At 42.7% G+C, this 25,939-nt stretch overlaps 1 protein-coding gene across 1 annotated transcript; it reads right to left on the bottom strand.

The window, feature by feature from the left end:
• Positions 1-598: 598 nt before the first annotated feature.
• On the bottom strand, positions 599-25,939 carry tango6 (transport and golgi organization 6 homolog). The gene is made up of 18 exons (XM_084018034.1): positions 25,798-25,939; positions 24,008-24,663; positions 23,802-23,924; positions 23,057-23,216; positions 22,739-22,845; positions 18,530-18,692; positions 18,122-18,189; positions 16,436-16,548; positions 16,027-16,203; positions 15,659-15,785; positions 14,831-15,031; positions 13,538-13,681; positions 12,734-13,267; positions 10,300-10,357; positions 10,000-10,158; positions 5,984-6,135; positions 4,989-5,102; positions 599-1,375 (listed from the first exon to the last, which is right to left on the bottom strand). The coding sequence occupies exons 1-18, from the start codon at positions 25,847-25,849 to the stop codon at positions 1,199-1,201; spliced, it is 3,285 nt and encodes a 1,094-aa protein (XP_083874160.1). The 5' UTR covers positions 25,850-25,939; the 3' UTR covers positions 599-1,198.

Consider the following 25,939-nt stretch of genomic DNA (forward strand, 5'->3'; position numbering starts at 1 on the left):
TGTGGCCCTTTGCTGCATGTCATCCCATCCCTCGCCCCTTTCCACTGTCCCTCTCCTCTACATCTATCCCTCCACTGCAGCGAGACGAGAGAACATTATTTCACACTAGTGTTAGTGTTCAACATCAGACAGAGTAAACACCAGCGGTGGCGGAGCTGCTGCGTAGAGGCCTAAATCTGCCACCATGATGAAAGAGCGTGCATTTCTACAGTGACACCTTGACTCCGCGTTGGGGGAAATATCCATAGGTTGCAAACAAAGCTGCCGCTCCTTCTGTTTGCCTGCTGTATGTTCACACAGAGACAGAGAAGGTCATGCCTCATACACTGTTAGCCGATGGACGAAACAAAGGAAGGAATGCCTCTTTCCTCTCCGTCACCCCAACTTTGTTTGACTCCTCCTGGACCCCGTTGGCCTCATTCACATAGACGAGTACAGCTATCACCCAACTTTAGGTTTGTGTTATTATGTTCCAAAGAAGAAATCAACTCAAGTTTCTCTGAGACAACCGATCATCTGATCACTTTAGTGTGTAACATACAGATATCATTCACTGCTCCCTACGCACGATCCAGGGAGGGCCATGTGGAGGGCCATGTGGAGGGCCATGTGGAGGACCATGTGGAGGACCATGTGGAGGACCATGTAGAGGACCATGTGGAGGACCATGTGGAGAATTATGTAGAGAACTAAATGACTAGAGGACCCAAAGAGGACCATATAGAGGACTATGTAGAGGCCCATGAAGAGGACTCATATTTATAGAACATATTGTAATTCTATTTTGGCATTTCTACATCACAATTTCACATTAAGACAACAATTAACATTTATATTTGCTTATTAGATGTCTTAGTTTTGGGGAACCCTTGCTGTAACTCTGTGGACCCCCTAGGGGGTGGGGGACTGAGAATCTCAGATGTAGAGGACTATGTAGAGGACTATGTACTAATACACAGTTATACAAGTCTTTATGAAGCTTTATTATGGAAGCGGACTGTCGGTAGACCAGTACAACAGGATGGTACAGGGTCACTGTACAGACTTGCTTGCATGCCATTGTTACAGACTGTGGTTCTGACCATAAAATTCACATCACATGGAGGCAGAACTAGTGCTGCCTATAAGCAGAGCATGTCAAAATAAAGTCCTCTTAAGTCCAAATATGAAGAGGTTATGAAGAAGTCAAATCTGAGCTCTATGGCATGACAACAATCTTCTTCTCCAGCTTCTGCTCGGGAAAGATGAACCTCCTCATCACGTCGTCAAGCTCCTCCAGAGCCAGCTGGGCATGGAGCACGGCAACGTCATCCGGGTCTGAGCGGACCACCCACTTCAGAGCTCGGTACAGGTCCAACAGGACATCCTTCAGAACCTGGAGACGTTGGAGAGAGAGATGGAGGTTAAACGATTTAATACGGCCTTCACTTCAAATGGATGGATGTAGTCATGGTGACGTCACCCTCTGGTTTCTGGACCACTGCTTTAAAGCCTTGGGTTCGACATTATGGCCGTCGCCATCTTGAATTTTTGAAGGAAGTGACCATATATGGACCATGGAGGAGGGACAGGTGTATCTGAGCAACACAAACAGCGACGGAGAGAGGCTTCCAGAAGGAAAACACACAAAATGATCATAAATTCAGATGAAGTTCTGTGAGAATGTAAAGAGGGAAAGCTGCTAGAAGCAGGAAGACCCCACAGTAACGGTAGAAAGCTCAGGATGAATTGAAGTGGTGTTTGTGAACGTTATTCTCACCCTCAGACTGCTTTTCCTTTCTGTTTACTGAGAAACACGGTAAAATAAGACTTTTAACACGTGCTCTTTGGTGGATTGTGTGTTGATGAATTACAGGAGATGCTTGGACAGATTCAGAAAAAGATGATGGAGACAGCAGCTCAGAGCGAGCGCTTCGTGTCCTGCTTTAATATTCTAACTTAACTTAATGTGTTGTCTCCATCCATCTAGTTAGCCATGCTAGCTAAATCCTGGACCTGGACTTTATGTGTTGACTCCATCCATCTAGTTAGCCATGCTAGCTAAATCCTGGACCTGGACTTTATGTGTTGACTCCATCCATCTAGTTAGCCATGCTAGCTAAATCCTGGACCTGGACTTTATGTGTTGACTCCATCCATCTAGTTAGCCATGCTAGCTAAATCCTGGACCTGGACTTTATGTGTTGACTCCATCCATCTAGTTAGCCATGCTAGCTAAATCCTGGACCTGGACTTTATGTGTTGACTCCATCCATCTAGTTAGCCATGCTAGCTAAATCCTATGTGTTGACTGCTGTTAAGTTAAAACTATTTTATAGAAAACTGTATTACTAAACAATGACACACTTAGTGACACACAGTACCGCTTTTAGTAAAAAGAAGAAAATGCTTTTAACGGCAGGGCATCACAATACTTCTCTGTTATTTGGTGTAGCGTGCAGCACCAGGTACGATCTACCTGTTTTATGGGCCGGTCAGAAAAAGAACAAAGGCATGTTGTCATCCCAAAAGGCATGCCGGTCCCACGGGCGGTCTGTAATCTAACATTGGTGCCCCTCACTTCTGTTCTCATGTCACTCTGTGTATCAATGACCAGGTAGAGCTGCAGCTGTTCCAGTAATGACAGGACGTTGTCTGGGACCAGCAGCTGGACCGCTGACTGGAGTCACGGCGGTGGCTCACAGCCAACAGCTCACATGTAGGTGTGTTTGACCCCGCAGGAGGACGGATGAATAGATCTTATAGGTGACTGGGTCCAAAGATGAGACACTAGTCATACGGTTTTCTTCCTGTTATTCCTTTATAACATGTTTGGGTTTTTCCTGATGAAGGAATGTTGCAAGGTTGTGTCTGTAGTACCACAGTAAAGTAAATCTGCATAAATGATACAGATTGCATGTGAAAGATGCTGAGCAAGCAAAATCAACATAATGAAACAATAGGCAGCTGAAAATATCTGTGACCTGATCTCAGCAAGAATCTGACAGTTAAGTACAGCATTATGTCATTCCTGCCATGCACTAAAGCCCACCACTTTATTGCAAGCATGCAGAGCAAAGCATGGACCCTATGATTTCAGCGATGCAGAAAACACGGACGGCATCGCAGAATCTGACAACGGAAATGGAATCAACTGTAAAACGCGGAATCATGTGGAATTTGTCAAAATCTGGATACAATTTATTAAAAAAAAATGTTGTTTTCTCTAAAATTCTAAGTTTGTCACCGCACCTAAGCTGAAAGAAAAGAAGAAAAAAAAGACGTCGAGTCTCTACTACACACACACACACACACACACACACACACACACACACACACACACACACACACACACACACACAGAACAAACAGAAAACTCAGAATTTAAAAAAGTTAAAACGTAAAACAGAATTTGGGAAAAAATTAAATGGAATGTGTTAAAAAATAAAAACGGATTTCATAGGGCCCTAGCTTCATGTAAATAATTAATTTCCCTACGATGTTGGTTTGGTTACCTGCCTGTTTTTATTTTTGGGGATATTTCTACGATCAAACCCAATAGAACTTCCAATTCTAAAAAAAAGAAAAGGAAATCCAGGGAGTGACCCTGCCTTGCTCTTCCATTTTAGGAGGCTGAAGAAGTGCGGCGTGATGAGATCGGGCCGGGCCCTGCAGTCCACTATCTAAGAACAACACATCAGCAGAGACGTCACCAGAAAGCACACACTGCACAGCAACACTGAGTAATGAGAAAGAGTCAAACATGGTGTTCGGAGTGAGTCTTCTTCCAGTGCTGGGTGAGAAGCTAACATTTAGTCCGTTACCCCAGTGACCACCAAAGGGAAACTGGGACTAGATTACAGGACGCATCAGGCTCCCTAACAACAGGCTCTCACTCTCAAACCACATTATTCAGCCGGCTTAAAGAGTCCGACATTCCACCGTTTGGATCAGAAAAGTCCTCTAATTTATTCCAGAGGTGACATTCTTAAACCATGCTGATGGATACGGTCCTCACTGACCTTTTGGCACGGTGATGTGTTTTTAGAACCAATGGCAGTGAAACATCAGTGAGTCAGATTTACCAGCTAGGGCTGTCACAACTCTCCAAATCCACGATTTCACTTGACTTCTGTTTCTGAGGTCCATGCCAGCAATGACAGCTATGACTTTGTCAGATGATGGAGTCTTGCTTGTAAAATTCTGTCATCGTCTATTTTCATCCGTCATTTTTATAACAAGCCATGGGCGTATTTAAAGGAGTCTGTCATGCTAATTGTTTTCAAAGTGAACCTCTCCTCATGTCTCCTAGCTGTCCCTTCTGTGTGTGCACTAGCGCTGCAACACATTGGAACAAAACTCCCGTTGTAATATTTTTCTGCAATATATATTGCATTGTGAAAAAATACAGTTTTCACCCTAAATGTTTTCATTTGAAGTGAAATGCATAAATTTGAAGCACATTGGCAGCTGATTTAAGAGGCCAGGTCTATACGATATAAGACAGGCTCCGTGTTTGTAGACGGCTCAGGTGGGTTCAGGCTCCTCCCACTCTGGACAGCTGACCAGGAGCCCCGTTCCTCCCTCAGCGAGAGAGGGTGAAGCAAGTATCAGTTTATCCTGATCCAAGTTAAAATCCTATATAGTCCCTACCCTAGTCCACAAACGGATGGGTAACATCACATTGACTATGTCCACTTCTTATATGCAGTCTTTGGAATCCAGATGATTTAACGTACAAAGCCATGATTTATTTTAGATAGTTGGCACAATGTTGCCACACAGGTGAGTTCAGGGAATCAGGAGGGTTGTTTTCTTCATCACCTCCAAAACCAGCTGCAGGTAACCAGGAAGCTACGCTGCTGCGTCGTCTTTCAAGTGTTTTTACCTTCATACACAAGTTGGAGGACATGGAGAGACAAAAAAGTCTATGGCACCATGCATACTCAGTGAGTGAGAGTGTGTGTGTGTGTGTGTGTGTGTGTGTGTGTGTGTGTGTGTGTGTCTACCTGGGTGGCTTTGTCGCTGAGGCCTCGGAGCAGCAGGGTGATAACATGTACAGCAGCTCTTCTCACTTCAACCTCCTTCTCCGTCTTTATCAGAGCAGTCAGACAGGAGCTGATCTACACACACACACACACACACACACACACACACACACACACACACACACACACGCACACACACACACACACACACACACACACACACACACACACACACACACACACACACACACACACACACACACACACACACACACACACACACTTGCAGTCATTTATAGTGTTATAAACATGAGGTGAAAGCTGAAATACAGTTACTGATCATGTGTAGGTAAGATAAACAGCACAATCTGGAGCTGGCACAAAGACCGCTGAGGTCAGTAGCAACTAAAGTGGATCGATTGATGTATTGGTCAGACGTCCAGTATGGGACAGACATGCATGCTCACACACGTTTAAAAAAAAGAAAAAAGGCTCATGAATAAGCATCCCTGTTCCTACAGCTGACAGTGCTGTTTATTCATGGCAGCAGGCTGCAGTTCACACACATACACACACACACAGAGCCTGATCTAAGTGAGTGGGCATATAAATGTGTTGGTGCAGCCAACACACACTGCTGTCGTGGTAGAGATCTGTCAATCACAAAGCATACCCTGGCCTGACTTATGGTCAATTTGATGCTAAATGTCGTGTTACAGTTGTCTGTCCAAAATGTCATCACCTCATTATTTTACAGTTCAAATTTTAGTCCAAGTGGACGTTTGTGCCATATTTGATGACATTCCCTGAAAGCGTTCCAGAGATCTGCTTTCACAAGAATGGACCGACTACCTGAAAAACCAGAATGCCTCCGGCCAAAGCTGTCACCAGCATGGAGGCATTACAATCCCAATATATCGCAAATTGCATCATGACACGTATCATATGTACTACTACGAAAACCAAGTTCCTCAAGGAGGATCGTAGACGTTTCATGGCAGTATGTTCCCTCTCACCTCTTGAGCCAGTGTTCCCAGGGCGTAGTCCAGTCTCTGACAGAGCTCCCCCAGGTTGGACAGACTGCTGGCTCGGACACTTTGGTCCAGGTCCCTGGTTTGTTGCAGGAAGACAACGACCAGAGGACGGCCGAGGTGGGGCGCCAGTTCTCCTGGAGAAGGAAGAAAGGGGAACATGACCAGGCAGACAGGTTAGTCCCAGCCAACAACCCCACGGTTCTGAAAAGTGAAGCCAATGCTGAAGTGCCTTAAACTGTCATTCTCCTTGCTGGCCATCAGGGGGCGACTCCTCTCTGGTTGTACAGAAATCTGTGATAAAATGGTCCTACTTCTCTCTTGATTTATAACATTATAAACATGCGTTTATGGTCTCAATCTCTAGTTTTAAGTCTTCTTCAATCCAACATGATGTTTATTTAGGAACTTATGGTCCATTTAGAGTCAAATCCTGCTTGTGTTTAAAATTCCATCTCATCAACATATCCTTTTTCTGACATAAAGTAAGGGACAATGAGCGAACTGTCAATCGCAATGTAGCCCCGCCCTAAAGCATCCCCTGCTTTCTGGTCTGTTTGACTTCAAATAGACCATAATCTACTAGCTCAGTATCATGAGTAGTGAAGAGTCGGAGTTTTGGGAGAGAGAGATTTGGGAGAGCCAGATTCCAGAGAAGGAGCTTTGAATGTAATCCAGCCATTTAAACCCAAATCTCGACACAAGACTAATATTGTTGTTTACAGAGTGTAGTCATACTTACTTTAACAAGCTGTGTGTGTGTGTGTGTGTGTGTGTGTGTGTGTGTGTGTGTGTGTGTGTGTGTGTGTGTGAGAGAGACACTGTTACTCAGGCAGACATACAAAGAACAGAGCTGACTGCTTATTACAGCCTCTCCTGCCAAGCAGCAGGGAGGACAGCCAGAGGCCTCCATGAAAGGAGAAAGCCAGCTGACTGTTAGTAGTAAAACCTGCTTCATCGTGAGTGTGAAATAAGATTCAAACCCACAACACACAGAGCGACTCAGCAATTCTCCCTTCATCCTCTGTGTGTCTCAACAGACTGTTATGCTCTAATGTCGTGTTCATGTGAAGCAAATGTTTCACGCAAAGCGATTGCATACAAAGTCAATGCAAAGACGCATTGAGATTCTCCTCCTGTCGTCCTGATGTTGCTGAATCACAAATTGAGGAAACATATCTTGTCTCCCGTGTCTGTGGTCCCCCAGAGGTCTACCATAGCAGCTCATATTAGTCCAGAGACCAGGCCAGACTGGAGAAACCAGACTATGTTTATTGTAATTAAATCACAGCTAAATAGTTTATTTTGGGTTCATCCAGCTGTAGTAAACCAGCTGATGTGTGTCTTCCTAGATCCAGTGAATACAGCTTGAAGTTCACCGAGCACCTCTGGATGATGTTATGAACTCAGACAGGACGGTGTTTGGTTTCCCAGCGTATCTTGGACTTCACAACATGTACAAAGCAGCAGTAGTGGTGATATCAGCCATGATGGGTGAGATCATGTTGGTGTCTACATGGAGGTAAGCCCCGCCTCACTCTGACGTGTCTAGTGCGAGTGACACGAATAAACACAAATGATCCTGCGGCCACTTTTGTTGTGCACAAACATTAACAGACCTTATGAAAGAGAATCACTGAGTTTGAAGGAACAGGAATGTACACACACACACACACCTGAGAAAACTAAAGCAACACCGCCACAGATGCTCCCACATTTGCTAAAATGCATTATATATATATATATATATATATATATATATATATATATATATACACATGAATATATATACAAAAAAATCCCCTCTCGCCTGGACCTGGGCTCCTGTCTAGTCTAGTGCCTCTAGTGACCTTGTGCTCAGCGCCTGTTATTCTGCTGCATGCTCATTCCTAGATTACAGCTTGGTGTCATCCATGTAGAGGAGGTGGCTGATGGTTACTCCACTTAGTATATATATCCACTTCCTGTATATGGAAATCACTAGACATCCATTGATGCCAGAGTCCTTCTCTTAGTTCATTTTCTGCCCATCATTGCACACTATGGGAGCTCAATGACTCCTTTCTGCCACTCTACCAGGCAAGTCAATTAAGAAAACATTCCTATTTACAAATGACAGCCTGGCAAAGGGCAAATCTTGGCCACATGGTGGGTTCAAGGCAAACACAGAGGCTCTCTGGATGTCTGTGCAGCAAAGTGAAGGTCTATCCAATCTCTGTGCCAGGATATAAACCCCCCCATTGTCCCATGGAAGTGGTACGATGGCAATCTGGCAGATAAATCCAGAGCTGGGAAAAAACCAAAACAGGGTTTTCAATCAGGGAAAAGGTTCTGACACACAGGGTCCCTTTTGAAGAGAAATCTGCATGGAAACAAGCCTGCACTGTGGCTTTTGTGATGTGGTGGTTGCATGCCGATAGCTGATCACTAAAGACAAATAATAATAATGTAGAACAATATAGACACATAATTAAACATAGCACATATTATCACTAGAGGTGCGACTCTTTACTGGCCTCGTGATTTGATTAAGTTTAACCTGTACACGATTTGAACACACAACGATTCAATTCAATGTATGTAAATCCCAAATTTGCCTCAGAGGGCTTCACAATCTGTACAACATCAGACCTCCTCAGTCCCAGGACCCTCCATCAGATGAGAAAAACTATACTATAAAACTACTGTGTTTGAGCCATTTCTATGTATCCTATCCTACATTTTCTGGATTACTGCACATAGCTACTTTTTCATCAGTTAATACAAGCAGTTGGAGAAATCTTTTAAAAATAAGACTACAACAGTCTAAAGTCGGTCCTACCCGGTATCGAAAAATATGAGGCGGTGCAAATGCACTTAGAAAAGAACATTCACCTGCAAGCAACATCAGAAACAATTCAAATGCGATAAAATATCACGGAAAAGAAATAATTTATATTTTATTTAATTTTCCTAGAAGGCTTTTAGAGCCTCCTTGCAAGTGTGGCGTTCCTCAGCACTGAGCTGCTGCATCTAAAACGCTAGAAGTGATCTAATGTAGCCCCGGTGCATTTATTTGGAGTGAGCACTACACCAGACTCCTTTAAAAAATATATTATTTTACAATCCTAGAATGTTTGTCAGCAAACAATCATCGTCCAGCTTTAAACATGACATATCTTCTTCTTAAATTAGTACTGTGCGGTGGATCTAATTTATGCGGATGTGAAGAGGGGTTGATGTGGATTCAGGAAAGGGACTGATAAAACCTAATTGGAAAATCAACTGACAAATATTTAAAGAAAGCGTTAAGTGTTAAATTTGGGAACAGAGTTGTTAGGGTGGAAGAAAGAGTACATTTATTTTGTTGGTTAACAATAATCTAATAGCTCTTTTCATTCATAATGACAGATTGTTTTGAATATCAACTGTCATTTCTATCAACTATTTTACATACAGTAGAGAAATTAGTGGTGGTCATATATAGGAAAATAGTTGGTCTATTAATTTGGCTTTGAGGTTTTTATTAACAAAATATATTTTTAAAAAAAAGTACAGTTTGACCCCTAACAAGTCGACAAGGTCAGCAGCTTCAGCTTCAGCTTCAGGACCATTGTTTAAACTAACTTCACGTGCAGCTGGATGAACCCAAAATAAGCAATTTAGCTGCGATTCAATTGCAATAAACAGATAAATGGATGCTGAAATAACTCCATAATGATGCTGACTGGTTAAAAACTCATGCTTTGTTAGATCTACAAGCAAGCAAACTACTTTTAAAATGCTTGTTTTCTGAATGGAGTCTGGATTGACGGGTGCTAGGCTATGCTTACATTGTAGCTGCTCCGTCAACACTACACTGGTCCATTCACGTCTTTGCAATGACATTGTTTGTATTCATGCCACACCAAAAATGCCATTTGGTGTGAACACAGCATACGGGGTCAGGCAATGGGCATCGAGTCAAGTTGATGATCTGGTCATACGATCAGAAATGAGAACAAATAACAGCTGTAGCTCACCCATGGCCCTGCTCGCCCTCATCAGGACTTCTCCCACTTTGAGGCGGGTTTCCAGGGAGTGCTCCTTGTTGGATGTAGGGAGGGAGGGGCCGTGTTGGAAGTCTTTTAGGAGCCTTTCCAGAATCCTCTCGGGGTATGAATCAGCCAAACCAGCCAGACCTAAAGACAGTTCATACTCAGTCCATCTGTTTCCAAGAGATACTGAACCCCTGCTACAGCAAGGCATTTCATAATATCTGTGGGTTAGATACCCAGTATACAAATCAAAGATTATTTGGCCAAGCTGCAGCATTATATTACCTTGAATGGCTGACAGGTAGATGAATGAATCTTCATGCTCCAGGTTTTCTAAGAAGAGCTGGAGAAAGCATACCATCAGACTGGACTATAGTAATAAACAGTACGTCTCTGTATCACCTTACTGGGAACATTCTGCCATTTCTGGAGGGAAAACATCAAAAATGTAGCCAATAAGGATCTTTCCAGGAGTCCCAAAGAGAATCAATACTGAAACACTGAATGCATTAAAAATAATACCTCTACCAAAGGGAATAATAAAGACATTAGCCCCAGGTGCCATAAAGGCTCCTTGAAGACATGGCTTTGATCCCGTGATAAGGAAAACAAGGGTTTCTTAGAGCTAGAATGTGACAGTTTCGAGGGAAGGGTCTGTGTCCACATAACACATGAGCTTTCAGGTCATCATTATCCTGCCAAAATAAGTGTAATTCACAATATTATCCTGATAATCAACATATATCAACGTATACTCTTAAAATAGCAGCAAAATATACTGGAATCACTTACATCGTGTAAGAGAGCTGGCCAGCTTTTTGAAGTCACAATATTTAATATTATCCTGATAATGGAAATTCACCACAATCAACATGTTTTTTATACTATGGTTTTTATACATGTTTTTTATTTTTTATACTGATAAAATCCTTTATTGTCCCATCCCTAGTCCCAAAAGCATCTCTTCCAGCAGCTGGGGGCACTTCAACAAAAAGTACTCCAAACTATTTTTTATGTTTCTATGACAACAACATTTTTGACAATCTATCATCACCCCTTGGCTTTTATATCTACTTGGACAGTTGGTTAAAGTGAGCGTTAAAGTCCACCTGGAGGATGGATGAGCTAGTTGGCGCTCAATCTGACAGCCATGATGGTAGAGCATGAGGACGATCCGTCAGAGACGATGTGTGCGCTGAAGACAGCACGAAACTCACCAGGAACATTCAGCGTCCAGCCTGCTCCCACTAACTGGTAAATGGACCTGCTTTTATAAAGCACTAGTCTTTCCAATCCCTTGGTTCATGCTAGGTGCTTCAGCCATTCCTTCAGCAGCAATTTAGGGTTCAGTATCTCAAGGGACACTTCCACATGTGGACTGGAGGAGCTGGGGTTGGAAGGAACCCTGATCTACCAAATGGAAGCCGACTCCCTCTACCTCTGAGTCACACCTGCACTCTCACCACAAAGACCGAAAAGCCATTAATGGGTCAAACCGAAGCTACATTATCCTTCATTTTCTACAGTAATGTCACCAGCACTTTTTCAACAAGTTAACAGAGATTTTTAACTTGAAGCATGCAGAGTGGATGCACAAAAAACGTGGAAATCTCAGAAAAAAATATGTTTTTCTTGAGGCAGCCGCTCTCTCTTCAGAGCAACTGAAACAAAAAAGATGCTGCCGTTCAGACAGAAAAGGCTATGTGGACCTTAAGGAGGGAGGACAGAAGATATGAAAGGTAACCGTGCTGGAGAACTCAACCCAACCATGACACAAAAGGTGCAAATATAAATAAATCAATAAAAGGTGGTTCTGGTTTGACAATAGGGGGTTGGAGGTCATCAAAGGTGCAACACAAGAGGGTTGGGGTGGGGCCTTCTGATTACAGAGAATACTAAATAAGTTATTATGCTTTGTTGACCTTAACAAGTCCCCAGAGCACACTACTGCCCCCTCTGGCTCCCCTGGGCAAGAGGTTCAACTGCTTCATTTATTAAACATGTTTGCTCATGAAGTCCCCGGAGACACAGATGATACCACTACCCATCCACTCACATGTAGCACAGTGTCTAACAGGCGGCGGAGACAACACAGCTTCTGTTTCAACCAAGCAGCATCCAACATGGTTAAATGATGAGGCTAAAGTGGAAGCTTGTTGACCCAGCTCCTAATAATTACCAAGTATGCTATGACAGCTTGGGCAAATGCCTCAGATACTAATGATATTATGGAACACAGTTGAGGGTATGAAGGCTGATGTGGAGGCTTATCAGACACTAAAACCCTGCCTAGCCTTTTTTCATACTGTGAGATAGAACTTTACATCTCACCATCCTTCATATCCTGACTGGATACATGAAACAAACTGACGTGGGATGCTCAAGGTCCAGGACAAGAGATGAATAATAAACCACACTGGTCATGATGTAGAAAGAAAAAGGACCTACACAACACTGGACAAGTATGAATACTTGTTTAACTGAACACATTTCATGGGAATTATGTGTAAAGAAAGGAAGAATATCATCTGAATGTCAGATATTGGTAAATGACCCTGTTCCATTTAGTTCACTTTACCAACTTTATCATGTTTTCAAAATATTTAAAGGATCTCAGCAAAATTCTGATTAAACTTGTGTCAATATTTCCATAGCATCGTAACTGACTAAATGCTGAAACATACATGAAAAATTCCAAGTACATAAACAAGCCACCCACCATGAGGAGTTTCTCCTGGGCCTGGACGGCCTCTGGGTTTGCTTTTTGGACCATCTGGGTCAGGACCCTCAGGGCAAACGCTCTGGTTGACACCTCTGGGTCACATGCCTCCAGTAGCCAATCAGACAAGGGCTTGGTAGGAATGTGAATATTACTGACGCCAGAGGTCCTCCCTCCACCTTTTGGCCCTGCTGCAGACCCTGCAGGTGTCTGATGTGGGAGTGTGATGTGGGTGCTGCTGGCTGAAGAGCAGTCCAGTAGAGATGATTGAGGACTAGTCTGTGAGTCACCTGCTTCATTTTGCATATTCTGCTTTTTCCTGCGAGGCACGCTGTTGTTCTTTGCTGTCGTTGCAGGGTTTCTGGAGGACGGAGGAGGAGCGGTGAAGTTTTCAGGCCGCCAGGCACCATGAGTGGCAATGGCAGCTCTGAGGTTGGACGCCAGCTCCCGGATGTCCAACTCAGAGTGCTTCTGGGACAGAGTCTCCAGTGGTGGGAGCAGTCTGGACATGGAAGAGTAGTCCACTGCACTAAGCTGCGATATTAAAAAGGGAGAGGTTTATTGGGAGAGTGCAGAGGAATCCCTGAAGAACATATTAGATGAGACCGCCACCTACTCTATTCTCATCACATTAGCACTTAGACATGATTGTAGCTTTCACACTTATGATGGATATAATTAATATCATATATATATTGTAGTCAAGCTTCGTTTTAAAGTAGAGTAAGTGGTAGCTTAGCTCATGTATCATGAGGTAGACGTAGTTTAAAAAGCACATGATATGCTGAGTTTTCAGTTGCTTACCTCAGGTCCAGACAGCAGAGTAGCCACTACGGCCATCCCCATGCTCAGCGTCTGGCTCTCTACTGGGTTCCCAATAGCTGGACCAGTGGCCCCATCCAGACCCACACTGGCCCTCTGAAGCAGGGACACCATGAAGTCCACCACCTGGAGAAAGGAGCACACACAGAAGGAGATTCGGGACCTCAAATGTGTTCAGTATTTAAATTAAACCTCAAGGTGGAAAGATTCATAACATATAGGACGCAAACTAGAGTTAATTTTAATAGGAAATACCAAAATGCTTCTAAAAGACTTCTAAAATACAACATCCATCCAGTGAGTTGAGGCAAGTTTATCAGAGATTGTGCTTAATCTGTCAGGGAATGTTTATTGGCCTTAAAATAGCAGCCAGCCAGGCAGCCAACTTTCTCTGCACATCTGAGAAATGGAGAAATTAGAAGCAGCCCATGTTGACTCATGCCGCCTCACAGAAATAGCACAGTAACCGTAACCCTCCCTAAAGAACACACACCGATTTGAAACTGCAATATGATTGAGAAGGAGAGATAAAAGCAGAGACACCCTGCAACATCTGTGTCATTTAACACTTGAACAAAGAAACCCATGACATGAATCGGCTCCATGTCTGGAGCCGATCCCAGCTGTCATTGGGCGAAGGCAGGGGAATGCAAAATCAATATTCTTCATCGAGATTGTAATGTACTGAATTATTCTAAATAAAGTTAAATCAAACCTCCATTTCTTTTGTACACCAGCACACGCGATAGGCTGTTTATCTGGTGTTTGGTGGGAAAGAGTCTCGACTCACTCGGACCCGACTTGAATCCGTCTTACTATGGCCAAGATTCAGTAAAAACATTCCATCTGAAGATCGACATAGTCCTAAATAACGGTGCTAACGGCGGTTAACGGAGGTTGAGTTACACTATGATGCATCAGGAGCTATTCAGGATGTGTTGAAATGAAGTTTGTGGAGAGAAACTAATAAATCCAGTTGTTTTCACGTTATTATGAAATTGATATTTTAGAATGAAAGCAGCCTTCTCTATGTATAGGTTCACGCTAACAGAATAGGTATTGGTATTAAAGGAATAAAAGTAGAGCTGTGGTTGTTTGTCGTTTGTTGAATCCAAATGGAATCTGCATTTTGTTTTAAAACAATTCGGTTTTTTTTACATTTAAAACAAACTGCAGGTTGTTTGAGTTGTGGAAAAACAAAACAAGCAGGTGAGTTAATGTCTGCTTTGCAGTTCAGCAGCTCTGTTCCTCCTCCTTCCTTCCCTCTCCACTCACCTGTGAGGGTTTTCTCAGCAGCACAGTGTGCTCCAGACACTCAACCATCACAGCCAACACCTGAAGCACAGCGAGTCTCTGGCCTCGCCCTGCAGCCGGAGTCAGCAGCTGCTGCTCCACCTCCAGCAGTGTCATGGTTGATATGTCCAACTCCTGTTCATGCTCCTGTTCTTCATCTCCAGCTGCCCAGCTGGCCATCTCCTGCAGGAGAAGCAAGTAAATGATGGACTGTCGATTCGACGGAGGTTACACCAAGTGGGAAGAACAAATAACTGAAGCACTGGAATAAACATATAATATATATTATCAAATACAAAAAATTACCAAAAATGTGACTTAGCTAAGATGACCTGCCTGAATATGTCGATATTGATACCGCGGCAGAAATCTAAAACATCGGGAAAAGTAATGGAACAATAGATGACATAATCGTTTTTTCCTATTATGCCTTAAAAAATCTTACAATGTAATAATGCATCAAATAAACGTAACAAATGTAAATATTATGCAGTAATCTGATGTGCCCTATACTCAAGTTCATGTGTTTTCTCACATTTATCAGTTTAATACGAGTTTTTTTGTAAAACAGCACCCCCTGCTGGCCCATTAGTAACAGTTCAGGTGGAGAGTGGTACAGCCGCAGGGAGACGGAGAGAGAACAAAAACACTAAATGATAATAAATTCAGATGAAGTTCTTTGAGAAGTTGACGAGGGAAAGCCGTTAAAACCAGGGAGACACCACAGTAACGGTAGAAAGCTCTGTCTTGTGTTTAAATCGTGTTTGTGAAGAGTGTTATGCCGTTTCACAGGTGTGTGTAACATCTTACCTGCAGCAGGTCCAGGAAGAAGTCTCCAGGCAGGTCACAGTCTCTGAGCTCGGCCAGCAGCTGCGTCATACACTCCAGCCTCCACTGCTCTCCAGACAGCTTCTCATACAGAGCATCGTCCTCTTCACTGGGGACAAGAGGAGAGACATGAGAGAGGAAGAATGAACAGTTATACTAACAGTGATCATCACAGCAACAGCGGAGAGAGATCAATAAAGGGTGGCTCTTTTTCTGTTGCCGAATGGGCCAAGGCATCTTAAAAGGGACCGTCATCTTCATGGGCATTACGTTGTCTTTGTCCTGCACGTCTTTCTTAGGGGTAGGCTTAGAGAGAACATGTCCAGCATGTGTTTCTGCCTATCAGTCACCTGCAGCTCTCCCTGGAGCCGAGTCTGGCTCCTCCATCACTGCCCGGGGTGAAGTGGAAGTCTGCTGCCACCTCGTCTGTCTGTCGCTGCAGACCCGACAGCTGCCTCAGTGTTGACAGGGCTGCAGATGTCTCACTGTGTCTCAGGTACCACAGCAAGATCTCCTGACAGGGGGCGCTGTGGAGCACACACAGACACCAAAGATTAGATTTGGCTGTATTGAAATAGGGTGTCCATTGAGTGAATGGAATGAAACCAAAAACTGGAATATAAATCCCTCCCTTTTTTCTAACAGGGGAACATAGGAGAGGTGATTTACAGAACAGAGATCTACACAGTTTCTACTTACAATTACTTTGTACCTACTTGTCAATTTTAGTTGTTACTTCTAGAACAGAGAAAACATTACCGTAGGTGGGAGACGTTCTGCTTGGTGAAACAGAAGAGTGTGAAGATAACAGGGACAACTGGTTGGAGAGCTTTGAGAAGAGAAGCTGACGGACTGTTTCCAACCACGCAGATCTGACGGCAACAGGAGACACGAGAGCAGAGACGACACGATAAGGACTCGAGCCAACAGGGAACATCAGGGTTACTCCGCCCCTCCAGGAAGTTGCAATCACAACAGTTAACGGAAATTCAACCAATCCCTGCAAATTATGCGTGAGAAAATTTGTCCTGTGTGTCCTGAGTAAGGAGATCAGCTGAAATTAAAGTGTCCTACTTCCTGTTGGTTATCTTGTAAATGTAACCATAGAAAACATGTGTTTAAGACTGATCCAACTGTGTAGTGTTTCCATCTTGTTGGTATAATTATAAGTTTACATTTCATTGTAAATTAATCAAAGTGACGTGAGGAGAGATGGGATAATATAGAATTATATTGTGAACTCACTAACAATAAGTTAATGGAGGAGAATTTCCATTATCACACAAGTAAGAATAGACTCACAAAATGGTACTTTTTAAAATGTACTCATCCTGCAGGGGAATTTTACCTAATTTAAGATTTTTTTTTCTATTTCTCTAAAAAAAATCTTAATTTCAAAAGATGCATTTCCTTTCTTTGATGCAATAAAACATTAATATTTGTTTCATAACAAATGTTGAGTGATTCCAGTATGTTTCACTGCCATTGTTTTTTTTAGTTTTCAGCATATTTTGGAGTAATATTGCCAAATCATTTTGGCAGTATAATAGTGTCAAGAAATTATCATATATTCTCCAGTTCTAGTTGTGTGACTCCCATCATGCAATGCATTCGGTGAGGCAAGGCAGAGTCGAGGTAGCGCTGCTTTTGTTCCATAATCAAATATTATTTTCCATATTCAAATTCCTGTTGTTTTTGTTGACAGCCGTAATGTGTTTTGTGTGTGATAAAGAAAATAGTTATATATAATAAATATATATAAATAAAATAAAAAAAATAGTGGTGACCGCTTTATGAAATTCAAGTTGAATTTTGCAATTTGAACTTGCTTCAGCAATTTCATTGTAAAACAACGCCTACACAATAAACCCACAAAATCCTGGAGGGACACTATAATAACCAATAATATCTGCATAAATAAAAGCCTTATTATTCAGAGGAGTTTGGATTTAGTTTGATAAAACCCTCAAGGCTGAACTCGATGTGGGGTAAACATAGGTGTACTCAACAACATAAAGGATGGCCCTGTTCCATTTAGGTGGGGCGGGGCCTAGTACCGTGCATGGTTGCTCACTGGAATGGCTGTGGCACTAAATTAAACAGGGCCATAATTCATTTTATCTATTACATCTATCCTTATCTTGCAATTACACGTCAACATGGCTGTTGTGAGAAAGGCCTATTAAATACTCACCTTTAAAAGAATTAACTGTCTAAATCTTGTTTATTGTTCATTATGACACCAAGCAGAGAAGTCAGCAAAGATAGGATTCCTGCATATTTTAGCAACAATCAACTAATGCCACACCATGAATACTGGATACTTGGTAATCCAAGAAACGGAGTTCTCTTTGACTCCAGAGTCCACGACACCGAACCAATGAGCTGCGATCACTCCTATGTGAACCATCGGAGTGTTGGGTGGATGCCTTTGGGCTTCCTCACCTTGTAGACATCATTCAGACACTGTGTCAGCTCCCACTCCTCCACAGCAGCTGGGACACGGCCGTCGTCTGGAAAACACACACATGCATGTTTCTGCAAATTTACTTTTTAGTAACAAAACATTTATCAGTAGTTTTTAGTGCACCAATGCTCTTAGTGGAAAAAGTTAGTCTGGAGCCCGAATAGCATTTAGGCTCAACAGTCTTTCAAATGGAAACATTTGATAATTGTTTTATAGACCGACTCCATTTTTTAATAATGTTTTGCTTGTAAAACAAATAAATAATTGCCTTTATTTCTCTAAAAGAAATAAACAAAATGGTTGTCCAGTGCGCTCTACAGATGTCCTCCTTGTTTTATTCATATTAACTCTACTGTGAGTGTAACACCTATCACACTGTTACTGACTGGATGCAGCGATGCAGCGGTGGAGAGGTCTGAGCATCGGAGTGAACAAGTACTGCTGGGCAACGCTGGGCTTCTCCTGCAGTATGAAGAGCACCGCCCTGGTGGCCACACGCTGGAACTGTTGGGCTGTCAGCTTGTCTTTGAAGTGCAGGAGGTCAAGGATCTAGACAACAAACAACACATTCTTATGCAGTCCAAGTCACACTCATCAGGGTCTACAGAAGTACGACAGGTCAAAGGTGGAGGTCAATGGACAGTTTAGATGACACATTTACTGTTTGATTTGAAATCTACCAAATCACAAATGTCTCGTCTCATATCACAAAATCATATATGATATGGATACATTGTGCAGCCGTAGCTTCAATCCATATTCGTTGGCGTTTAGCCTTTCAAAAACATATCTTTCCTGCGGTCAAAAGCGGACCGCCCCCTAGAGGACAGACACGTGTTTCACTTAGACTTGGACACATCAAATAAAGGTTCTGCTCTTTAAAAACATTCAAAAGCTAGATATTAAGTATATGATATACAGGCAAATGCATTGATATTAAAGTTTGGTTTGAATTAATGGAGTCGTCAATCTCTTTTGCTACTTCCTACTTTTATGTATTCTGAGGATGAATGTAAGACACGAAAGTAAGCCTGTTTACAGCTTAGAAATATAAGTATTTCTATTTGCTCACAAATCCGTTTCACACCACCAGGGTTTCTGCTGAATGAGTAACGGCCTTTGTCCACAAAGCACCTTTTTCTGGCAGAAGAGCAACTGCAGGGTGCTGGAGAGCACTTCATCACTAAAAAGCACTCTGGGCATTTTTTTAACAGTTTCTGTGAACACAATATCTGGATACATCACCACTGTAACCATGGCTGCATCAACCAGATGATGCTGCTTCAGTCTTTGTATGAATAATCTTGTCACCACTCAGACAGCTGTATTGTTAGACATCAATGTGTACGGAGATAAAAGCACAAAACTCAGTAACCAGCATCAGCATCCGCCCAGCTGATCTGCTCCCACTGATGGGTCTTTACAGGGGGTGCAGAATTATTGGGAAAGTTGTATTTTTGAGGATTCGTTTTATTATTGAACAACAACTATGTTCTCAATCAACCCAAAAGACTCATAATATCAAAGCTGAATATTTCTGGAAGTTGGAGTGGGGCTTTTTTAGTTTTGGCTATCTTAGGAGGCTTAGTGTGTGTGCAGGTAACTTTTACTGTGCAGAATTATTAGGCAACTGAATAAAAACCAAATATATACCCATCTCACTTATTTATTTTCACCAGGTAAACCAATATAACAACTCAAAATATACAAATAAACATTTCTGACATTCAAAAACAAAACAAAAACAATTCAGTGACCAATATAGCCACCTTTCTTTACAAGGACACTCAAAAGCCTTCCATCCATTGATTCTGTCAGTTTCTTGATCTGTTCACGATCAACATTGCGCGCAGCAGCAACCATAGCCTCCCAGACACTGTTCAGAGAGGTGTACTGTTTTCCCTCCCTGTAAATCTCACGTTTTATGAGGGACCACAGGTTCTCTATGGGGTTCAGATCAGGTGAACAAGGGGGCCATGTCATTAATTTTAGGGTTAGGGTTAGCCTAACCCTAGGCTTTTAGACCTTTACTGGCCAGCCACGCTGTGGTGTATTTGGATGCATGTGATGGAGCATTGTCCTGCATGAAAATCATGGTCTTCTTGAAAGATGCCGACTTCTTCCTGTACCACTGCTTGAAGAAGGTGTCTTCCAGAAACTGGCAGTAGGACTGGGCAGTGTTTCCCGCAGGATTTTTTTCAGCAGCGGTGGTGTGGTCCCCGAACCCTCTAGGGGGGTCCGGGGGCATGCCCCCCCGGCCGAATTTTTTTTGTACCCTTTACATTGGAATGCATGAATCTGGTGCACAGAGGAGAATATGCACTTAAATCCTATTCAAACAGTCCTGTGTATTACTGTAGATGGGATTATTGGTGTTGTAACTTTGCCTTTTGTGTCTTCATTTACAGATTTTTATATTTTTGTATAGTAATATTTAACAAAAAATGCCACAACGCAAATATAATTTGCACAATTTATTTACAGATTTTTGCCTAATGCTTAAACACTAAACATGGTTGCTATGCCCAAAGCATAACTGTTTTTTACATAAGACACTTTGTTCAAAAATGAAATCGCCTGCAACAATGGGCAACACACATCTTTTTAAATTATAAACCTAACTAAAATTTGAAAAGAACACAGACTCACACACATGAAAAATAAAAAATAAAGCTAATTGAATACCAATCAGTGTGAGCCTTAGCACTACAAATAGACCTCAGGTGAGAGTGATGAGAAAATTATAAAATAAATATAAGTTATACATAATAGAAACTATTCATGATCTTTTAAGAAGTCCTTAGGTTTTTTCCCTGCATTTATGCTAATGACCACATGCTTACAGGCGATTAGCATAAATCCCTAACTAAAATATGCGATGAAAACGGATTTTATATGGCAGTAAAGAACATCGGATCTAACAGTATGGATTCATTTTTCAAAGTTCCCGAAAATACCTAGGCTATAAATTCCTGACTGGATATAAGCTCCTGTAAAGGCTATGAGTGATCCCAAAAAGAGCGACAACACGCACACACACACATAGGCCTACACACACACACACAATACTAGAGGAAAAACGGCACGGAGGTTGCGGTTTATAGATACAATAAAATGATTGGGCTCAGAGGGTTTTTAACACTGGTGGTCATGTAGCGACACATTTTAGCAACTTACTTTCTCTCTCTCTCTGTCTGTCTCTCTCTCTCTCTCTCTCTGTCTGTCTCTCTCTCTCTCTCTCTCTCTCTGTCTGTCTCTCTCTCTCTCTCTCTCTGTCTCACTCTTTCCTTCTTTCTTCGATCTTCCGCTTCACTCGCTACTGCTAGAATCAATGTAACTTTGCAACCGTGTAGGGTAGCCTACTGCCAACAACTGCCACACTCGCTGTGTATTTTTCTTCTTTGATGTTGGTTACGTGACGATGTGCCGCGTGCTGCGCAATTGACGTTACGCGCTGTACATTTTCTAAAAGGAGCTACCTTTTTTTAAAGGATTTTTATTGCAGCGGCGGAGAAAATTCAACAGCGGTGGCGCGCCGCTGCTGTGTGAACGTGGGGGAAACACTGCTGGGAGTTGAGTTTGACTCCATCCTCAACCCGAAAAGGTCCCACAAGCTCATCTTTGATGATACCAGCCCATACCAGTACCCCACCTCCACCTTGCTGGCGTCTGAATCGGAGTGGAGCTCTCTGCCCTTTACTGATCCAGCCACGGGCCCATCCATCTGGCCCATCAAGACTCACTCTCATTTCATCAGACCATAAAACCTTAGAAAAATCAGTCTTAAGATATTTCTTGGCCCAGTCTTGACGTTTTATCTTGTGTTTCTTGTTCAATGGTGGTCGTTTTTCAGCAGTCCTTACCTTGGCCATGTCCCTGAGTATTGCACACCTTGTGCTTTTTGACACTCCAGTAACGTTGCAACTCTGAAATATGGCAAAACTGGTCGCAAGTGGCATTTTGGCAGCTTCACGCTTGATTTTCCTCAATTCACGGGCAGATACTTTGCGCCTTTTTCTTTCAACACGCTTCTTGCGACCCTGTTGGCTATTTGCCATGAAACGCTTGATTGTTCTGTGATCACGCCTCAAAAGCTTGCTAATTTCAAGACTGCTGCATCCCTCTGCAAGACATCTCACAATTTTAGACTTTTCAGAGTCCGTCAAGTCTCTCTTCTGACCCATTTTGCCAGAGGAAAGGAAGTTGCCTAATAATTATGCACACCTGATATAGGGTGTTGATGTCATTAGACCACACCCCTTCTCATTACACAGATGCACATCACCTGATATACTTAGTTGGTAGTAGGCTTTCAAGCCTATACAGCTTGGAGTAGGACAGCATGCATAAAAAGGATGGTGGTCAAAATACTCATCTGCCTAATAATTGTGTATACTGTGTATTAAGATAGTGTCCGTCTGACAGATGGGGCCAAAACAAGCTTCTCCATTTTCTACAGCGACGCTGACAGATATGTTCAAATTGAAGTGCTCGGAGCGGCAGCACAAAAAAGGTGGAAGGCTGAAGATGCTGGGTGCAGCGCTCTGGTTTCTTATGGACATGTTTATTCCAGGGTTGGTGTGTGTTCAGCTGACCTGATGACAGACTTGTCTGTAGTAGGTTTCTGCTGAGGCAGACTGTTGAGGGCAGGTCACTAGGATCCTGGCCACGCAGTCACATTTCCTCCAGTCTGATTCGCCCCCTAGAGGACAGACACGGTGTTTCACTTAGACTTGGACACATCAAATAAAGGTTCTGCTCTTTAAAAACATTCAAAAGCTAGATATTAAGTATATGATACACAGGCAAATGCATTGATATTAAAGTAGATATTTGTGTGTCTATTTTCTTTAGTATGACTGTGCTCCTCACTACTTTTCCTTCTTCCATCATTGCCTTCCCCTCCTACTCACCTGTTCCTCCCTCCAAGATGGCTCTGACTACAGCCTGGACTCCCTTGGGCTGAATCAGGCGCTCAGACAGCAGCCGACCACACAGGCGCATCAGCCAGGTGGGAGCTGATCCCAGAGCTACCCTGTTGCTGGAACCACTGGAGCTTCCTGCTGCACCAGACTGGAAGGGGAAGCAGAACACATTGAAAAGGGTCTCACAGTACTGAGAGGCTGGGAAATCTGAAAACAAAAATGTACCTTTTATTTTGGCTAATGTCAAGTAGGAAAAATGTTTAGTATTATATGATAAACAAAACCAAAACAGATATCCCAACTATAAACTATAAGCTTTTTAAGGCAACTAAAGTTGGAAACACTGAGTCGCTATCTTTGTGAGCTCAGCTTCCTGTTACACTATAGAGACGACCTCTGGTGGCGTCTGCTGGTCACTACAGCACATCGCATCGCTAGCATCACAGAAAGAGCAGCATCTGTATTTATGATAACCACATAGAGCATAGCAAATTAAATGTCAAAAGTCAAAACTGTTGCACCTTGCAATTTTTTTATTTTCTTTGCTTTCAATTCTGTAAGGGCTTGGACACAGTTAACATCTAACCAAGGGGCAGCAACAACACAATGTAGTATACAACTATCACTACTTACTCCAGCTGCCTGTGCCATAACCCCCCCCCCCCCCCACACACACACACACACACACACACACACACACACACACACACACACCGTACCCAGACACACACACCTGTTTGGGTCCACCTTGGAGGATCAGCAGCTCCTTGATAACAATTGGCTGGTAGACTTTTCCTAGAAGGCTTTTAAGGGCCTCCTTGCATGTTTGGCGTTCCTCAGCACTGAGCTGCTGCATCTAAAAAGGTTGCAAGAAAAACAGGTGCCACTTATTTCTCTTAACTACATGCAACAAAATCTTATCACATCTAGTTATGTTACCTTATCCTCCTCTGTGCTGCTCCTCTCTTCCCGGTGCGGCTGGTAGCCAAGCTGGCACAGTGCTGCCAGCATGTCCCCCAGATGCCGTGTGAACACCAATGTGGCGAGCGATGACAGCTCTGCCAACTGCAATAGGACATTTGTGGTCGTAAAAAGGCGGCGTCCTACTGCAGGTACCACACCGACGCAGACAAGTTTTTCCACCATGCTTCCAAATGCTGACCTGCGACCCAGTGACAAACCCACTCCAGGGGCCAAGTATGGGCAGAGCCCCAGAGAAACCACAAACTGGAGAGCTGTTCCAAGCGTCTTCTGCTGGGTTACACTGAAGACGTCAGGAGGTAGAGCTGGAGCAAACTCTGGGGTGTTTTTACTGGCAGATGAAGCCGGTGTCTGCTTGAAAAGTTTGAGTTTGACAGACATGTGTCGTGCTAAGGTGAGGAGCAGCAGGAGACACTCCTGGACAAAGTTCCATGTCACATCTTCTGTATCGCTGGAATACCAGCCGGCTGCCGCCATCACCTGCTCCCTCAGCATCCTCACCTCCTCGAAGCTGCTCTCGGTCTGAAGCTGCTCCCAGAGAAGGGCTCTGTTGGCCTGCAGCACTGCCAGGACAGCCTCCTGGTGTGAGGACTGAGCATCATGCACAAACGCTTCTGGAGACAATAACACACAGCATTGCATTGTGGGTTGTGTGTGACTAGGGATGGGACAAAATAGGATTTTATCGTGGATGGTGAATTTCCTTTATCAGGATAATGGAGAGAATTGCCACAAGATCTCGCTCATGATCATGGTAGAGAAGTGAAAAATGTATCCTGTTTTTAAACAGGAAAGATAACGTAGCAAAGAACAGACGGACACAACATTGCAATTTTTTATATTTATGTATGCTGTATTTATGAAGGGGCCCTAATCATGATATCACTTATTTAAGATGTTTTGCTTGACTTCTAGTTGGTTCTTCTTAACAAACTGAAATTTGCAATCTATGCATATTTTGATGATTATCATAATAATATCATGAATCCCAATTATTTTGTCCAGGATATTCCTGAGATGAAAGTTTCATATGTTATGAATCGTAAGTTATTGCTATTACTATGGATATATGAGACCGAACGATGACCATCACCATCTCTTAGGCAAATACCGTGGTGACGGTCTGAGTGAGGTCGAAAAAAAATCATCAACACATGCTTAAAACTATTAAAATAGCACTGAAACATACTGATATTACTTTTTTTCATGTCTTGAAGTCTCATATTTTGAGATACCTATATATTATTTTGATCAAGTGTCTCACTATTTTGAGACACTAGGTCATTTTTTAAGATACATTATTTTGCGAAATCTCTTTTTCTGACAGTTGCGCAAATGGGCTTCCGTAGAGCACGTATTGCTCAAATAAACGGGTTGTAGTTCCAACTTCTATACCATGATAACACAGTAGACAGCTTCTTCACGTCCCTCATGAATATTCACTGTTATGCTGATAAAGGAAATTCCCCACGATCTCTGTATTGTTATATCTCATATCGTCCCCTCCCTAGATACAGATTAATGTTAGATGGAACAAATGAAGAGAGTGAATAAGAATTCAGCTCATAGCTGAAGTTCACTCACTTTCATTATTTGTATGTGTTATGGTAAAACAAATACCGTTACATGTATGGAGACGTACAACTTAAACGTAATGTACTTCATGTAAAGTTACTTAAAACGACGTTAAACGCTATAGTTCATGTCCCGTTACAGTTCCCTTCTGTCATACTAAGTTCCCCACTTACCGCCAAGAGGTTTGGTGAGAATATGTATCGCTGAGAAGACAGCTGGAATCATCTCACATCACAATAATGTCCGAGTGAACACGAAGAACGGCGCTTGTTTCTGGTCATCTATGGATGTGCGGCAAAAACATTTCAAACTGGC

The sequence above is a fragment of the Eutrigla gurnardus genome, assembly GCF_963514095.1.
Source record: "Eutrigla gurnardus genome assembly, chromosome: 9".
In the NCBI taxonomy this organism is placed as follows: Eukaryota; Metazoa; Chordata; class Actinopteri; order Perciformes; family Triglidae; genus Eutrigla; species Eutrigla gurnardus.